Here is a 16827-nt window from a genome sequence, read left to right on the forward strand (position 1 = left end):
TATAAACAGCGTGTCGGCTGTCAGTCAGATTTTGGAACTCAGCGCATATAAAGGACGCTCCGCACCATAAGGCGTCCTGTCCATGTTGGAGAAAATTTAAGACTTTTAATGGCGCCTTATAGTCGTGAAAATACGGTACATAAAGCAGCAACACCTTTTTGGTATGTTGCAGTACCTTGTATGGTAGCCGCGGCTGATTCATTCATTCAGGTTTTTTATTTATTTTTTGGTGATGCCATGGCGACAACATGTTCCCGTTACATTTCCCTTGCAGTTTGCAAAGCCGATACACGGCAACCACCTTGTCAAGACGATCTCCTTGCAAAATTTAAAGTGTTTCTACAGAAACCCAAGCATTGCTTGGTCTTAAAAATCTCCCCCTCCCTCACCACCATGATATTTGTTGATCTCTTCCAATCTACGTTGCGTGCTCGACGTCAATTTCTGGCAATCCTTTTCAAATTAACATTTAAACCTAAATTAAACAATAAAGGACATTGGGAGTTATGGGTATTACATTTATTTAATTATATTGATTAAATTGATCAGTAATTCATAAAAATTCTGAGTGGCCAACATCAATGTGCACAATTTCAGTGTCGAGATAGTGTGGGTCCAACACATCCATATTGATAAAATAGATGTGTCGTTACCCCCTTAAAATTCAAGATGTCATATGATGAATTTCAATGATGTTGCTGTAGCGCATGAATACTGCATGGGTTATGTACTAAAAAAATATGATTTCACTGTAGTTACTTTTTGTTACATGTTTGTAAACTCTAAATGAATATTTTGGATTTGATGTTTTCCGGGCTTTATATTTTGTTTAAGCTATTACTTAGGGTTGGGGGATTTAACATGACACACATGCAAAAAAGTGTTTGCATCAAAGTGAAAAGGTCAATAGTAGGGGTGTTCACAGAACACACATTTGCTACGGTGCTGCACCTATGTATTTTGTTGCGATATATTTTACACCGGAGCAAATTTTGTGGAGCGGTCACATGTACAAAGCCGCTGAGCGTGTTGGCACTGGCGCAGCATCGGTGCAGCCCCACTTGGGTTCACACGGCAGTTTCTGCAGCTTAGCAAAACGACAGAAAACAAAGAGCTGTCGTGTTTGTTCTTTTTAAAACTTATACACAACTCAAGCAACTAATGTACAGGCACGTTCCTTCTAATTCTCGGTCTTCGTCCCTTCTGCTCGAGAGTGACCGCCCCCGAAAACGTAAATCAAAGATGACTTCAATGACACTCAGAAAAGCAAACATATAATGCGCCAAACAGAAAATCAAGAGAGGCATTCACAAAATAAGTTCTATGGGGGGAGGTATGAACACACAACAGAGGAACAAACTACACAAACAACTCAGAGACAGTCCAGTCTCCTACAAAAGGAAAGATGACATTTGGGGACTATCTCAACCCCCGCCCCCGTTCTAGTTGAGAAGGTATAACCCAAGAGGTGCCGCTTTACTACCGTTACCAACCATGTCTTGTGTCTTTATTAAACAAACACATGACGGAAGTACAACAGAGCACGAAAGCAATGCATCATGCGTAGCGAGGCTATTACCCCCCGTAAATGAGCATTTGCTCCGGAGCGAATTGTAGAGTTCACACGTGCAAATTTACATCGGTGCTGCCCAGCAAACGAGCATTAGCTCCGGAACAAATATTTAAACCGCCTCTCTGAGGTGGGTTAAATTTGCTCCGGAGTAAGCTGTTTTCCGGGGCTACACCGGTGTAAATATGCACGTGTGAAATCTCAACTGGGGCAGCGCTGGTGCAGCACCGGAGCAAATCTTGGTGTGTTAACACCCCTAGTGATTAATCACTTTAAGTGAATAAAAAAGCAGTGTATGCAGTAGCACTGAACAAAAAAGCAGTTATGTTTTAGTTTCTGCGTATTTATTTCTGAAATTTGTATTGGTTTATTTTCGGTTCAGTGGGACAACACAGTCACTTAAGGGGTGTTCACACTGCAAGATTTGCTCCGGTGCTGCGCCAGCGCTGCCTCAGTTGAGCGTTTACATGTGCAAATTTACACCGGTGTAGCCCCGGAAAACAGCTTACTCGGAGCAAATTTAACCCACCTCAGGGAGGTGGTTTAAATATTTGCTCCGGAGCAAATGCTCGTTTGCGGGGCAGCACCAATGTAAATTTGCACATGTGAACTCTACAATTTGCTCCGGAGCAAATGGTCGTTTGCTTGGGTAGCCCCTTAAGAGCAAATGTGTGCCGTGTGAACACCCTTTAGTGGCGTGAGGCCACTGGGCCACTGCTGATTTAGAACCCTGCTTATCTGAAGAGCATTTTCGGGCTGCACTCGTCATCCCAAAATGGCACCTTTTGTTGGTACCCTTTGAATAACATGCAATATAGTTAGTTGCCTTGCGCAACCACTTTGACACATATTAAACAATGCAAAATAATGGGTTTTATCTGCTTGTTGGACTCTGCAACCACTGAAATTAATATGGTAATTCTCTGCATGGAAAATCCACCGCCTCTGTCTTCGAAATATCAGGAACACTGTCTCTCTGTGACCTTTCTGGGTTTTCATTGTGGTAATGATAAAGGGACCCTAATTAGGAATGGGATGCTGATTCGATACAAATGTGGAAATTCTGCATCAGGGGTGGGCAAACTTTTTGGCTCGGGGGCCACATTGATTTCTAAATTTCCTGTATGAACGTCCAAGTCTGTGAACAACATACATGTGTGTCAACACAAGCAACAAAGTGCAACAATACATTGCCCGAAAACTGCAGCATACAGTACATGACAAAATATAACAAAGTTAGGACTATTTGCTCCAAAATGTGACGAGTAAAAGACCTGTTGGCTTTCTTTCCACTCACTCACTGTCTCAAACTTGACCTCCACTCGATCACCACACAAGACAGCGTTGCTGAGCTGATGTCGTGCAACGGACTTTTGAAGCCAACCACAGGACGCTTCGAAGTCTTCGATGCCCATCGCTATGGAACTCGATTCCTCTCTTATTAGCGGTCCATTTTGCAGAAAAACTTTAGCACGGTTACAGTCAAACCATTACAGGAAACGTTTATTTACTCAACTGTCCGTCGAGCCGCAAGCAATTCACTCTGGGCATGGAAATAGCCAGAATCAGACAAGCAAGAATCGCTTCCTCGTTTTTCAAAGTCTTGTTGATTTGAGTCTTTCCAACTCCAAGCGTCTCCTGAATGTTTCGTACTTTGTAACCCGCTTCGTTTAATCAGATACACTTCACTTTCTCTTCCGTGGCCATTACTGTTGCTCTTCGTTTGGATGCCATGATCTACAGGACGTAAAAATGTTCGCAATTCCAGTAAAACTTACTGCAATAAAGAGTCAATTACATGTCGCCGTTTTGGATCCATTGATAGAAAATAGCGGCACGGACACACCTATTCTGTCGTATCGAGCGGGAGTTGCTTGAATCCCTCCCTGTGCTTTGCAACTTCAATAAACTGTGCCACCTGGCGTTGAAATGCCTGTCATTACAAGTCCAAATGAAATGAATGCAATCATTTACATCAAACCGTAATTGTGTACCAACCTTCGGCAGGCCGGATTAAAAAGACCAATGGGGCGGATCCGGGACGCGGGCCGTAGTTTGCCACCTCTGGTCTACATCATGTCCGCTCCTAATTATTGACTCTTTGTCTTCATCCCATAGCGAATATTTGGAGAAGCATCAGAGAAAAACCTCTACCTCTCACAGCTCATCATCCTGGATACATTGGAAAAGTGCCTGGCTGGGGTGAGTTCCTTCTCTCATCAAATCTCGCCATCTTCTCTATATCTAGTAACTTTTGAATCCATATAAATAAAAAGAATTTGAACATGTTCAGCTGGCAACTGTTAATTAGTAACACCAATATTTTATTTTTAGCGGCAGGCAAAGATTTCACAGTGACCATGTTCTGTTTGCTCTGTCTGCACACACTACTTACTGATGATGGACTCACACTGTGAAGACACACAAACACAGAGTATAAATCAATTACAAGCTAACAGGAGAATAAAGATTGAAAAAAAAAAGATATATCCATCCATCCATTTTCTGATCTGCTTATCCTCACGAGGCTCGTGGGGGGTGCTGGAGTCTAGCCCAGCTGTCTTCAGGCAGTAGGCGGGGGACGCCCTGAACTGGTTGCCAGTCAATCACAGGGCACACATAGAAGAACAAGAATTCTTGCTCACAATCAAAGCCAGGGACAATTTAAAGTGTTTAATTCATTTACGGTGCATGTTTTTGAAATGTGGGAGGAAACCAGAGCACCCACAGAAAACCCATGCAGGCACGGGGAGAACATGCAAACTCCACACAGGAAGGCCGTAGTCGTAATCGAACCCTACCATTTCTGCAGTATGAGGCCGAGGTGCTTACCAGTCGACCACTGGGCCGCATTCTCACTCTCTCGCTCTTTCTCTGTATCTAAAAAAATTACTCATTTATTTGAGTAAATGATTGATTTTGCAAGCAGATGACAGTCACCACAACTCCCCGTCCACCTACACATTGGATTGCACTGAACTGACTACATAAATTCTTATTTCATTGAAAGTTTTTTGCAGAATGAATCCAAGTCTCTATTATTGAACTTCAGGTTTTTGCTCAGTTAAGGTACTACATACAGTTCATTGACCTTGTTATTGAGCAAAATACTGAATACTATTTTATTTCTTTGAACTTAATATGGTACAAGTTTCATAGGGCTGTGCAAAAATTGGTGGTGACCCATGATTGAGTTTGGGTGTAATACAGGGGCCTTAATAAAATTTCACACACACAAATCAATGACACACACACACACACACACACACACACACACACACACACACACACACACAGTATGTATATTTTTTTGTGTTATATGGAAAGATATTGACGGGCGTACTCACTCACTCATGTACTCCTTTCACAGCAATCCAAAGACTCCCTGCGCCTGGATGAGACCATGCTAGTCAAGCAACTATTGCCTGAGATTTGCCATTTCATCCACACGTACCGTGAGGGCCATCAGCATGCAGCTGAACTCCGAGCTTCAGCCTCAGCTGTTCTGTTCTCTCTTAGCTGCAACAATTTCAATGCTGTTTTCAGCCGAATTTCCACCAGGTACGTTCTCCTTGTCAGATTTTTTCTCTTGTTTCAGTGTAAATGTCACTGTCCGGGAATTGAATTCGTGGCATACAGCTGTCCTCATCTGATGTCAGTGGACTATGGTGGCCATACCGTGAGTTTTTGTCTCTTTACAGTGAACCCCCGCTATGTCAGGGTTCATCTTTCATGCTCCCGCAGCAGTTTTTTGAAGTGGGCTTTTCAGGGTTTATGCAATATACGATATGATTATTACTATGATGATTATTACCGTATTTCCGCACTAAAAGGCAAACTGGATTATGAGGCACACCTTCAATTATTGGCCTATATTTTAATTTTTTCATATATTGCACGCACTGGACTATAAGGCGCAATCTACAATGTATCCACTTGACTAGACGGAGCTACAAGTACGTCTCCGTGCCTTCTCTTCTTCCGTTAGACTCGAGAGGCATTCATGACCGCCTCCAAACAATGTAAATTAACAATTACTTCAATGAAACTAAGAAAATTGAAAATACAGTCATGCATCAAAACAGAAAATCACAAAATAAATTCTATAGCCTCGTAGCTGCAACAGAACGATCATATGTCAGTAAATTTATCTTAGTTTTACTCTTTGGTGCCTACTACCATCTTTGTTACTGATTATTGCTTTGTTGTTGTATATATGTTAGTTGCTCCATGTTACAGTACTTTGTATGCAGCAATGGCTGTTTGAAAGTGCTCTATAAATACAGTTCAGTTAAATTGGAAGAGACTGGACTGTCTCAGAAGTGTTTATTTATTCCTTTGTTGTGTACTGTATTCACAAAACAGAAAATCACAAAACAAAATTCTGTAGTGGGGCTATAGAATTTATTTTGTGATTTCCTTGCTTGATTTTCTGTTATGATGCATTATTTTTGTAGTTTCATTTTTCCGAGGCGGTCGTAAACACCTCTCGATTTGAACGGAAGAAGAGAAGGCACGGAGAGAGACAAAGAGTACATGTATTTGTTGAGACTGTGAAAACCATTAATATAGTGTGCGTTTTTAAAAAACACCACCACAGCTCTCCTTTTTTCGGAGCTACAACAAAAACTTATTTAAAAAAGCACCGACACAGTTCACTGAACCACCAGCAAGATATGTAACATTGTAAGCTCGTCTCCAGCAAGAAGCCATCTTGGGGGGTCGACGTTTCACCGTAATGACCATACACAATGTGCACCGGATTTTAAGGCGTGTGGTGAGCTTTTAAGAAAATGGAAGATTTTTATGGTGCGCCCTATAGTGCAGAAAATACGGTATATGTCTGAATTTATAGTTGTGCACCTTCAATGCAGTACCATTGAAGGTGCACAAGGTGCACATGCCAACACATACAACACGCAAATCAAGACCAGATTTGTAGATCAGTGCAGCTTGTCATGACTCAATCATAACTACAGCTTTTGACTATCTTCTGAAATGTTCTGACATCCATGAAAGACACAGGTTGTACATAGCATGGTCACATTTTTTCACGGTTGTTTGTGTGTGCGCGCATGTGATTGTGTGTCTTTTACTCAGGCTACAGGAGCTGACGGTGTGCTTGGAGGACAATGTGGATGTTCATGACATCGAGCTGATGCAGTACATTAATGTGGACTGTTCCAAGCTCAAGAGGCTGCTCCAAGGTTATACACTTGAGGATTTTAAGGCTAAAGATTTGCATGATTGGTTTTTGGGTTGTGTCAAGTTTGATGATTTTCTGATGTCTATTTTCTTGTAGAAACTGTTCTGAAATTTAAAACGCTTAAAAAGCCTGCACAGCTCGCAGTCATCAACAGTTTAGAAAAGGTAGGTTGTTCCTTTGTGTTCTGTTGAGCTGTCGTGTAGGTGTAACAGCTTCTTTTGTTTAATGAATGCAAGTGCCCTTGAGTTTTGTACCAGTGTGAACATATTGTATTTCCATTTTGATACATCAAATCAAGTCAAGTCAAGTCAACAGTATTTATAGAGCACTTTCAAACAGCCATCGCTGCATACAAAATACTTAACACTTCTGGCCTTGAAGCAAACAGTCATAAGGACCCACCCTGGGACTGCAACCTAATAGAACCACAGTTCACAATTACAATTATTTTAATGGTAATTCCGTTCCTACCCAGGCGACCCAGATTTGTACATTAACACGGAACACACTGTGCTTTATACGAACCTACTTCAGTAATGCATTATTACAGTGATGACGGTAACTTACTGTGTCAATATGTAACCATTGTAATAAGCTTTCTTTTGCTATGCAGGGAAGCTCTTCCACTGTTTGTGCTCCTGGTGTGCATCTGCTCATTGAGACCACTACTGCTTTCCAGTCTCCTTAATATTGAGATTTAATATTAACTAGAAAAGCTATTTCAAGATCGTTTACATTCCTTTAGAGAATTTCGTAGCTAAGCCCAAAGGCGTCGCCACGGAAAAGAAATCATGGTCAAGGTTTCTATTTTGACTATAAAACCTATGAAAATATGAATTGGTAGTTTCATTTCATTTTTGTAAACAAGTGCCCATGGTATAAGCAGGTTAAAACTCTGAGATGTACATATATTCACAGATTCTCATTCACAATGATCAGGGAGTATTCTCTGCTGCATATTTGGATTGGATACAACGTCATTCTCAAATGTGCTGTACAGCACAGATGAAATTTCTTCCCTCTCAAGACAACATAAATGTTTATTTGTTCATTCCTACCCATTGTCCAATTACTCCCTCAAAATTGGGCATCAAACCTGACCTATATGTATCTGGTCGTTTATGATCCTTGACTGACTACACATTTTCTCCAATTATTTGGTCTTTTTACCCCGAAGTCTGGCTATTAGGGTCTGGAAAAACTGGAATTTTGAAATCTCAAATGTGTTGGAACCCAGAAATTTAACACTCCATAGGAAAATTCACACACAAAGTAAAAAAAACAAATCTTGTTCATCGTGTGCACAATCTGCTTTAACTTTTTCTTGACAGGCATTTTGGAACTGGGTTGAAAATTACCCTGATGAATTCACCATGCTCTACCAACGACCTCAAGCAGATATGGCAGGTACAAAAACAATTGAGAATTATTATTATTATTATTTTTATAGTACCAGGGTTGTTAGGAGCCTGTGAACAGCAAAGATGCGTATTACTGCTCATTTAAATGCATTGCTGGGTGGGGGGAATACTTAAATCCCCCAAATTCTAATTCTAAAAATGCTAATAAACATTCAACAAAAATGTTTTCCATGAAAAAACGGGTATAATTCGGGAAAGAAAATCATCCAACTGATCCATGATTCCATGTTGATGAGAGCATTAAAACAGGGAAAAATAGGACAAAAAATATATAAAAGGAGAAATATAAAAGGAAATTTAGAAACGATAAAAAATGTATGAGTAATCACGATTAATTATGAGTTAAATATGTCAGTTGCATTTTAATCACAATTAAATATTTTAATCGTTTGACAGCACAAATATATATATCTAAAAAATCCTCATCTCACCCCTCGGGTGGTGTCCGTCCCTCATTCAGCTCGGGTCCTCTACCAGAGGCCAGGAAGCTTGAGGGTTCTGCACAGTATCCTTGCTGTTCCCAGCACTGCACATTTCTGGACTGAGATGTCCGATGTTGTTCCCGGGATCTGTTGCAACCACTCATCTAGTTTGGGGGTCACTGCCCCGAGTGCTCCGACCACCACAGGCAGGACTGTCACCTTTACCTTCCAGGCTCTCTCCAGCTCCTCTCTGAGCCCTTGGTATTTCTCGAGTTTCTCATGTTCCTTCTTCCTGATGTTTCCATCACTTGGTTTATCTTGTCAGTCTGGATCTGGAAGTCCATACTCCGCACAGATGTTTCGGTAGACCAGGTGTCACCAACATTTTTGAGGGTGAGAGCAACTTCATGTGTACCGATTGTGTGAAGGGCTACCAAATTGATACACGTCTGAAATAACATATTTGTCCAAAATACCTTCAATAATATGAGGATGTGTTATTTTTAATACTTGATGATTTAAATTGTCAGACTTTGATCGTGTTTCGAAATGTCTCACAGTACTGCCAATGTTTGCATTTTTAAATCATAATTTCTACTAGCAAATCACAATGTCCAGGCACTGGCGGGCTACTCAAGTGGTCTTCACGGGCTACCTGGTGCCCGCGGGCACCATGTTGGTGACCACTGCGGTAGACTATGCCAGCCACCTGGTTATGGCGTTCCATGTAGGCTTTCCCTGCCAGCATCTTACACCCTGCAGTTATGTGTTGGATCGTCTCAGGTGCCTCTTTGCACAACCTACACCTTGGGTCTTGTCTGGTGTGGTATATCTGGGCGTCGATGGCTCTGGTGCTCAAGGCCTGCTCCTGAGCATCCAGGATGAGTGCCTCTGTGCTGTCCTTCAGGCCAGCCCTCTCTAGCCACTGATAGGACTTCTTGAGATCGGCCACTTCAGTTATGGTCCGGTGGTACATCCCGTGTAGGGGCTTGTCCTCCCATGATGGTCCCTCTTCCAGCACCTCATCTTCTGTTCCCCATTGTCTGAGACATTCTCTGAGTACGTCATCCGTTGGAGCCTTCTCCTTGATGTATTCATGGAGCTTGGATGTTTCATCCTGGACAGTGGCTCTCACACTCACTAGTCCCCGGCCTCCTTCCTTTCGGCTTGCGTACAGTCTCAGGGTGCTGGATTTGGGATGGAACCCTCCATGCATGGTTAGGAGCTTTCGGGTCTTAACGTCCGTGGTCTGAATCTCTTCCTTTGGCCACCTTATTATTCCTGCAGGGTGTGTATATATATATATATATATATATATATATATATATATATATATTGGAGCTGTTAAACGATTAAAATGTTTAACCTAATTAAAAATGCAACTGTCATAATTAACTCAAATGAACTAAAAAATTAATATGGCAACTATTTAAAAGTAAACTTTCCATTCATAAACTCTAAGTATCTGTTTTCGGTGTCTCGCGCTGCTGTGGCTGGAAAAACGGACATGGGCGTGGACTTCTGCAGGGCGCTTGTTGTTTTGTTTCTGGTGTATTGATAGAGCAACGTACCATCTACGTACCGCGAGATAACGTGTGTCGCGTTAATCTCGCGAGAAAAAATTTACTCCCGTTAAAATGTATTTAAATTAATGCCAATAAAAACGCGCTTAACTGACAGCTCTAATATGTATATATATATATATATATATATATATATATATATATATATATATATATATATATATATATATATATATATATATAATATATATGCTCCGCTGACAAGACCAAAGTCCGTCCCTCATTCAGCTCGGGTCCTCTACCAGAGGCCAGGAAGCTTGAGGGTTCTGCGCAGTATCCTTGCTGTTCCCAGCACTGCACATTTCTGGACTGAGATGTCCGATGTTGTTCCAGGGATCTGTTGCAACCACTCATCTAGTTTGGGGGTCACTGCCCCGAGTGCTCCGACCACCACAGGCACGACTGTCAGCTTTACCTTCCAGGCTCTCTCCAGCTCCTCTCTGAGCCCTTGGTATTTCTCGAGTTTCTCATGTTCCTTCTTCCTGATGTTTCCATCACTTGGGACCGCTACATCCACTACAACGGCTTTCCTCTGCAACGCCTTTATCTATGATCACGATATCTGGTTGGTTCGCCATTACCATCTTGTCAGTCTGGATCTGGAAGTCCCACAGGATCTTCGCTCTGTCATTCTCCACCACCTTCGGAGGTGTTTCCCATTTTGACCTTGGGGTTTCCAGTCCATACTCCGCACAGATGTTTCGGTAGACTATGCCAGCCACCTGGTTATGGCGTTCCATGTAGGCTTTCCCTGCCAGCATCTTACACCCTGCAGTTATGTGTTGGATCGTCTCAGGTGCCTCTTTGCACAACCTACACCTTGGGTCTTGTCTGTTGTGGTATATCTGGGCCTCGATGGCTCTGGTGCTCAAGGCCTGTTCCTGAGCAGCCAGGATGAGTGCCTCTGTGCTGTCCTTCAGGCCAGCAGATGAGGATATATATATATATTTATATATATATATGCTCCGCTGACAAGACCAAAGTTATCTGTTCTTCTCTCTCTCTCTGTATCATACAGGTATACGATGTATGCCACTGACGCGATCGTTACTTGTTTGGAACTATTTTGTGTGGAAGGTTACAGCGTTCCGTGTCCATATAAATAGAGCGGGTGGAGCTTCTCTGTGTTCGTCTGACAGTGACAGTGCGCTACAGTGGTAGCGACCTAGCGAAAGTAAAACGTCTCCAGTGTTGTCATCGAACCAAGTGTAGTCATTCGAAATGAGGTAGACACAAAAACCGTAGAGAGACTTCCACGCAAGAAGGACCAACATAATCAACATAACCTGACTTTGTTAGGGGGAGTGAAACCCCCCTCTTTCAGAATGGTTTGCCCCTGCAGCACGGGAAGTGCGTGTGCTTGTTTGTACGGCCGCCAGTTTTGAATACAGCGGCATATAATGAGCATTGGTGTCCTGTGTCTCGTTATTCTTCAACAAACATACAGAAACCAGACTGCTGTGTTGAAAGCAAACTTGAGAAAAACGAAGTATGCAACCATGGTTTAAATCCACTATAGGCTGAGTACTAGTGTACCTTAGATGTGCACTTTATAATGTTATATTACTCTGTTTTGATTTCATTAAAAAAAAGCTGTTTAAGCAGCTGTTGTGTGACAAAATATTTTTTCACCGTTATTGATGGACAGTAATATTGTGTGAGAGATTTTGTGAATAACTGCACCAAGTGAAAAATGTTCATGTAAAATTGAAAATCAAAATTGTTATTTCAGTAAATATTTGCATTTGGCACATAGAAAACTGATTAATGATTCCATGTTGGTGAGAGCATTAAAATGGGGAAAAAATAGGACAAAAAATGTAAAAGGAAATTCAGAAATGATAAAAAATGTGTGAGTAATCACGATTAATTTTTTAGTTCATTTGAGTTAATTATGACAGTTGCATTTTTAATTAGATTAAATATTTTAATTGTTTGACAGCTCTAATATATATATATATATAAATATATAATATGGTGTGTGTGTGTGTGTATACTGTATATATGTATATATGCGTGTGTGTGTGTGTGTGTGTGTGTGTGTGTGTGTGTGTGTGTGTGTGTGTGTGTGTGTGTGTATATATATAAAGGGCGGCCCGGTAGTCCAGTGGTTAGCACGTCGGCTTCACAGTGCAGAGGTGCCGGGTTCGATTCCAGCTCCGGCCTCCCTGTGTGGAGTTTGCATGTTCTCCCCGGGCCTGCGTGTGTTTTCTCCGGGTGCTCCGGTTTCCCTCCCACATTCCCAAAATACGGAAGATGAATATATATACTGTATATATATATATATATATATATATATATATATATATATATATATATATATATATATATGGTGTGTGTGTGTGTGTGTGTGTATATATGTACGTATGTACACACACTGTATAACAAAGATGTGGATTGATGGGTGCATATACAGTATGTGTATACTGTACACTCTAAATGTCACTTTTTGTCAACGCCATGGTGGTCCGTTTGTCTTACTTCTTCAGAAGCTGCTGAGAAGTTGTTTGACCTGGTGGATAGTTTTGCGGAGAGCGCTAAAAGGAAGGCTGCAGTGTGGCCACTTCAGATCATTCTCTTGATCCTTTGCCCAGAGATCACACACACAATCTCCAAAGACACTGTGGAAGATAGCAAGGCCAACAAGGTGAGCAGGAGAGGGGAACACACCATAAATAACCTACTTTCGTCAGTAATAACTGGCTTTATGTCTTTCCTGTTGTGCCTGCAGAAACTGTTTTTGGACAGTTTACGGAAGGCTTTGGCCGGCCAGGGTGGTAGTAAGCAACTGATGGAGAGCGCTGCTATCGCCTGTGTAAAACTGTGTAAAGCATCAACTTATATTAATTGGGAGGACCACTCAACTATTTTTCTCCTTGTCCAGTCCATTGTCATGGATCTTAAGGTTTGAATATTTACTTAAGTTCTCGCCCTTCTCTTTTTTGTTTTTATTTGATTCTGTGTGAAAGAATGCAATACCAAGTTTAAATTCAACCCCCTCTGGCAAGAGTCATTTTTTATTTGTTCCATACAAAAGATAATAGGCGTTTCGTACGAACCTTAAAGTCCAATTATTTGTGTACTCATGCCACCCTTGTCACTCTCTACTATTTTTTCAAATTCTATGGAGTTGAAGGGATGTCTCAACCCACTATTCACGGGATATTAGACTTATTTAGCCATTGTCAGCAGTAAAAAGTTAATGTTTTGTCTGTAATGAATGTGATAACTTCATTCATTTTCATGTACAATTAGCACCTTCAAAAACGCATCTTGCCAGTCGTTATCGACTCAAAATGAAGTCTCATGTGATCAGGGCTCAGGGAAAAGCAACATCACATTTATTATAGACTAAATGTGAACTTTTCAATGGTGCAAATTGCTGAATAAATGAAGTCTGCTTTTAGACATTCATCTGTTGTGGTTCTCGTGAGATGCACACTACCACTGCTGGTATTGACAACATCAAGCTCACAAATTCAGTGAACTTTGAAGGCATCACTCACGTCAAGCCCCTTCATTCAGTAACGGTGTTACTTCATACAAATACACAAGTAGGACCTTTTTGGAACAGATTTGGACTTTGCATACATTTATTTATTTGATTGTAGTTTTATACTTTTGTTTTTCAGTAAGAAAACCAATATTCCTTGCATGCTCGCGGTATTTGCTGTGTTCGCCTTAATTGCTTCGTAGTGTGATGTGAGAATAGAATATAATTACCCAAATTTTACATGGTCTGACATCTGTCTCTTGTCCATGTCACAAGGCTTTGCTGTTCAACCCAGCAAAACCCTTCTGGAGGGGGGCGGGCAGCCAGAATGCTGATGTTGAGCTCATGATGGACTGCTTTGTCTCCTGTTTCCGCATCAACCCTCATAACAACCAGCACTTTAAGGTGGGTTCATATAAACAATCCTGCAAAGTCATTTATGAAGCAGATGTCTGTGCACTACTGTCAGTGTTTTTACCACAGTGGCTTGAAAATAATTTAAATGCATTGCAGGAGCCGTGCCGCAAAATTAAACGATACGATTTGACGTAATCTTTACTGCTGCCTTAGTTCTCATCAAAAATAAATAAATAGGATAATTTAAGGAAATTAATTCAGAGATCTGACAGCCAGTCTTTTTTTTTTTTTGAAGGTGTGCTTGGCTTCATCTTCTCCTTCAACCTTCCACTTTGTCCTGGTCAACTCATTGCACAGAATAATCACCAATGTAAGTATCCAGAGCACCATTAGACCGATATTTTGTTTTATGCATGTCTTTACTTTGCTCTCATTTGCTTCACATTGCATGTGCCCTCACGCAGTCTCATCTGGACTGGTGGCCGAAGATAGATGCGGTGTACTGTTACTCTGGAGAACTCCGCTTTATGTTCTCAGACACCCTCAACCGGGTTGTCCAAAGTACCCATGCTCCTCTTCGCATGACACCGGTAAGTATACAAATTCTTATGGTAAATACAGTAGAATAATGAAGACTGGACTTTATTTTCTCAGAATCAATTTGTCCCTGGAATAATGATTGGTTTTGTTCAAGAATATGATGCAAGCTCCAAATAGATCCAAGATCATGTGATCGTTATATTTATTGAAGTGGGGGTGGGACATCAATATGCGTTTTTTGAAATCTTCTGCATTGAACAAAAACTGGGCGCTTGGACTTGCAGTCTGAGTCCAGGATGAATGTACAGACGTGTGCATGTGGTACGTGCACTATACGCGTCACCAAACACAAATTGTAGCATCGTTATCTTCAAAATCTGAAAGGCGTGATTTCGGGCACATTTTTGAAAGTAGGCCATTTACAAAATTCGATTTGGTTGTGTAATTTCACACTTGTGTGGACTCTCCGAATCCCCAAATATTTGTATCACAGTTGTTTAAAGTCTGTTTTACCTAATATGTCTGGAAACTCCACCTCCCTAAATTGAGGCCATTAGAGCCTGATCCATGGAAGCATGTTTCTAAAATAAGTGTCTAAAGACTGAGCATGACCAGTGTACTCTTGTCATCATTGAGATTGTCATCAATGTTGTTGATTCATTGTTACGTTGTTGAATCTTAACATTTTTCTCACCTTTATGTCGGACAGAGTTTGACTTTCAAGGGGAAGATGACAACCAGCCTTAAGTTCAAAGAGAAAACCACCGAACTGGATACGAGAAGTTACAAGTGCCTCCTGCTTGCTCTGGTCAAACTAATCCATGCTGACCCCAAGCTCATGTTGCATGTGAGTGATTGTCTGTCTTACTTTCATTCACGCAGGTTCAAGGCCCATTCTAGCTGGACGAGAATCTTTAATTCACATTGTTGTCCACTAGAACCCTGTGAAGCAAGCTCCAGACATGCAGAGCAGCACAGCTGAGCTCATAATTGGTCTGGTGCAACTAGTGCCTCTCGCCAACACAACACAACTCTCACAAGAAGCCATGGAGGTTTGAGGCTGAATAGTCTCTATCTATCTATCTATCTATCTATCTATCTATCTATCTATCTATCTATCTATCTATCTATCTATCTATCTATCTATCTATCTATCTATCTATCTATCTATCTATCTATCTATCTATCTATCTATCTATCTATCTATCTATCTATCTATCTATCTATCTATCTATCTATCTATCTATCTATCATGTATTTATTTATTAATTAATTATTTTAATTGCACATCTACTGATCCTAAGACTGGTAAAATCGCTACAATTTACAGTTAATATAAATGAACAAATAATAGTTTTGATAACATTGTTTTATTATTCTGTAACAGAATAGATTTGCAGTGCATCGATTTGCCAGAGGAAAAAAATGTGAATGCCCCTGTGGACTGTCGAGGGGAAACCAAGATAACAAAAGTATTTGAACAACAATGAGATTTATTTTAGCTGCAGCTGTTGAGAAACACCATGTGACAGAGTGTTAAGTCCGTAACAGAGTGTCTCTCCCCCGGCAGGGGTGATGTCCCTGCTTTCATACCGTCTTATCATCAAGGTGGAGTTAACTCATAGCACAAAAGCTAATTGCATGGCCTAACATGGTCATCTTCGCAATACCTTTATACCGTTGGTCGGTGAAACATGATCTTCAGCATGCATCAGCCACACCAGCTGGCCGTAATCAGACCTGCACCCCCCGCCCCCCACCAACCAGAACACAAGAAAAGAAACAAAGATGCCATTGTTACACCCATAGCAGATTGCATCACACAGTTTAAACTCAAATTTTCCATCACAACTGCCTTTAGTGCATGTCCAGTTACACTTTACTCCAGTCCAGGAAAAAAGAAAAAAATATTTGAGAAGGGTTTGGTCTAAAGTGACTCCAAGTTACACTGGGTGCACACTCTGTTCAAGCAATAATTGTGAAGAAAACACTAATACATTTACACATAACGCATGTCATTTAATAAACAAATATAGTATTGTATAGTAACATGATATATTGTTTAAAATTTTACTTTATATATTAATAAAGATTGAATCATGTAGATCAGTGAATTATAAAGCAACATCAAAGGAATCAAACCTTGAATTCGCTCAATCGTTGCTGAATTGTTAAATTCCTAATTAAAATCCCCAGCAAGACTTGAGAAGCACAAAGATTTGTTAATGTGCTACT

The 16827-nt window shown here is 40.9% G+C and overlaps 1 protein-coding gene across 6 annotated transcripts in view; it reads left to right on the forward strand.

Annotated features, from left to right (window-relative positions):
• nf1a (neurofibromin 1a) overlaps nt 1-16827 on the forward strand; it is a 102765-nt gene that overhangs the window by 16836 nt on the left and 69102 nt on the right. For 5 of the 6 annotated variants that reach the window (XM_052078760.1, XM_052078763.1, XM_052078764.1 and 2 more), the window contains exons 3-14: nt 3689-3772; nt 4941-5131; nt 6671-6777; nt 6873-6940; nt 8108-8183; nt 12692-12849; nt 12934-13107; nt 13972-14100; nt 14348-14422; nt 14517-14642; nt 15302-15439; nt 15531-15644. In XM_052078760.1, the coding sequence (XP_051934720.1) occupies nt 3689-3772; nt 4941-5131; nt 6671-6777; nt 6873-6940; nt 8108-8183; nt 12692-12849; nt 12934-13107; nt 13972-14100; nt 14348-14422; nt 14517-14642; nt 15302-15439; nt 15531-15644 (1440 nt within the window). Of the gene's footprint in view, nt 1-3688; nt 3773-4940; nt 5250-6670; nt 6778-6872; nt 6941-8107; nt 8184-12691; nt 12850-12933; nt 13108-13971; nt 14101-14347; nt 14423-14516; nt 14643-15301; nt 15440-15530; nt 15645-16827 lie in introns of those variants that run through there. The other variant, XM_052078766.1, reaches the window with a different exon arrangement.

The sequence above is a fragment of the Hippocampus zosterae genome, chromosome 10, assembly GCF_025434085.1.
Source record: "Hippocampus zosterae strain Florida chromosome 10, ASM2543408v3, whole genome shotgun sequence".
NCBI classification, from domain to species: Eukaryota; Metazoa; Chordata; class Actinopteri; order Syngnathiformes; family Syngnathidae; genus Hippocampus; species Hippocampus zosterae.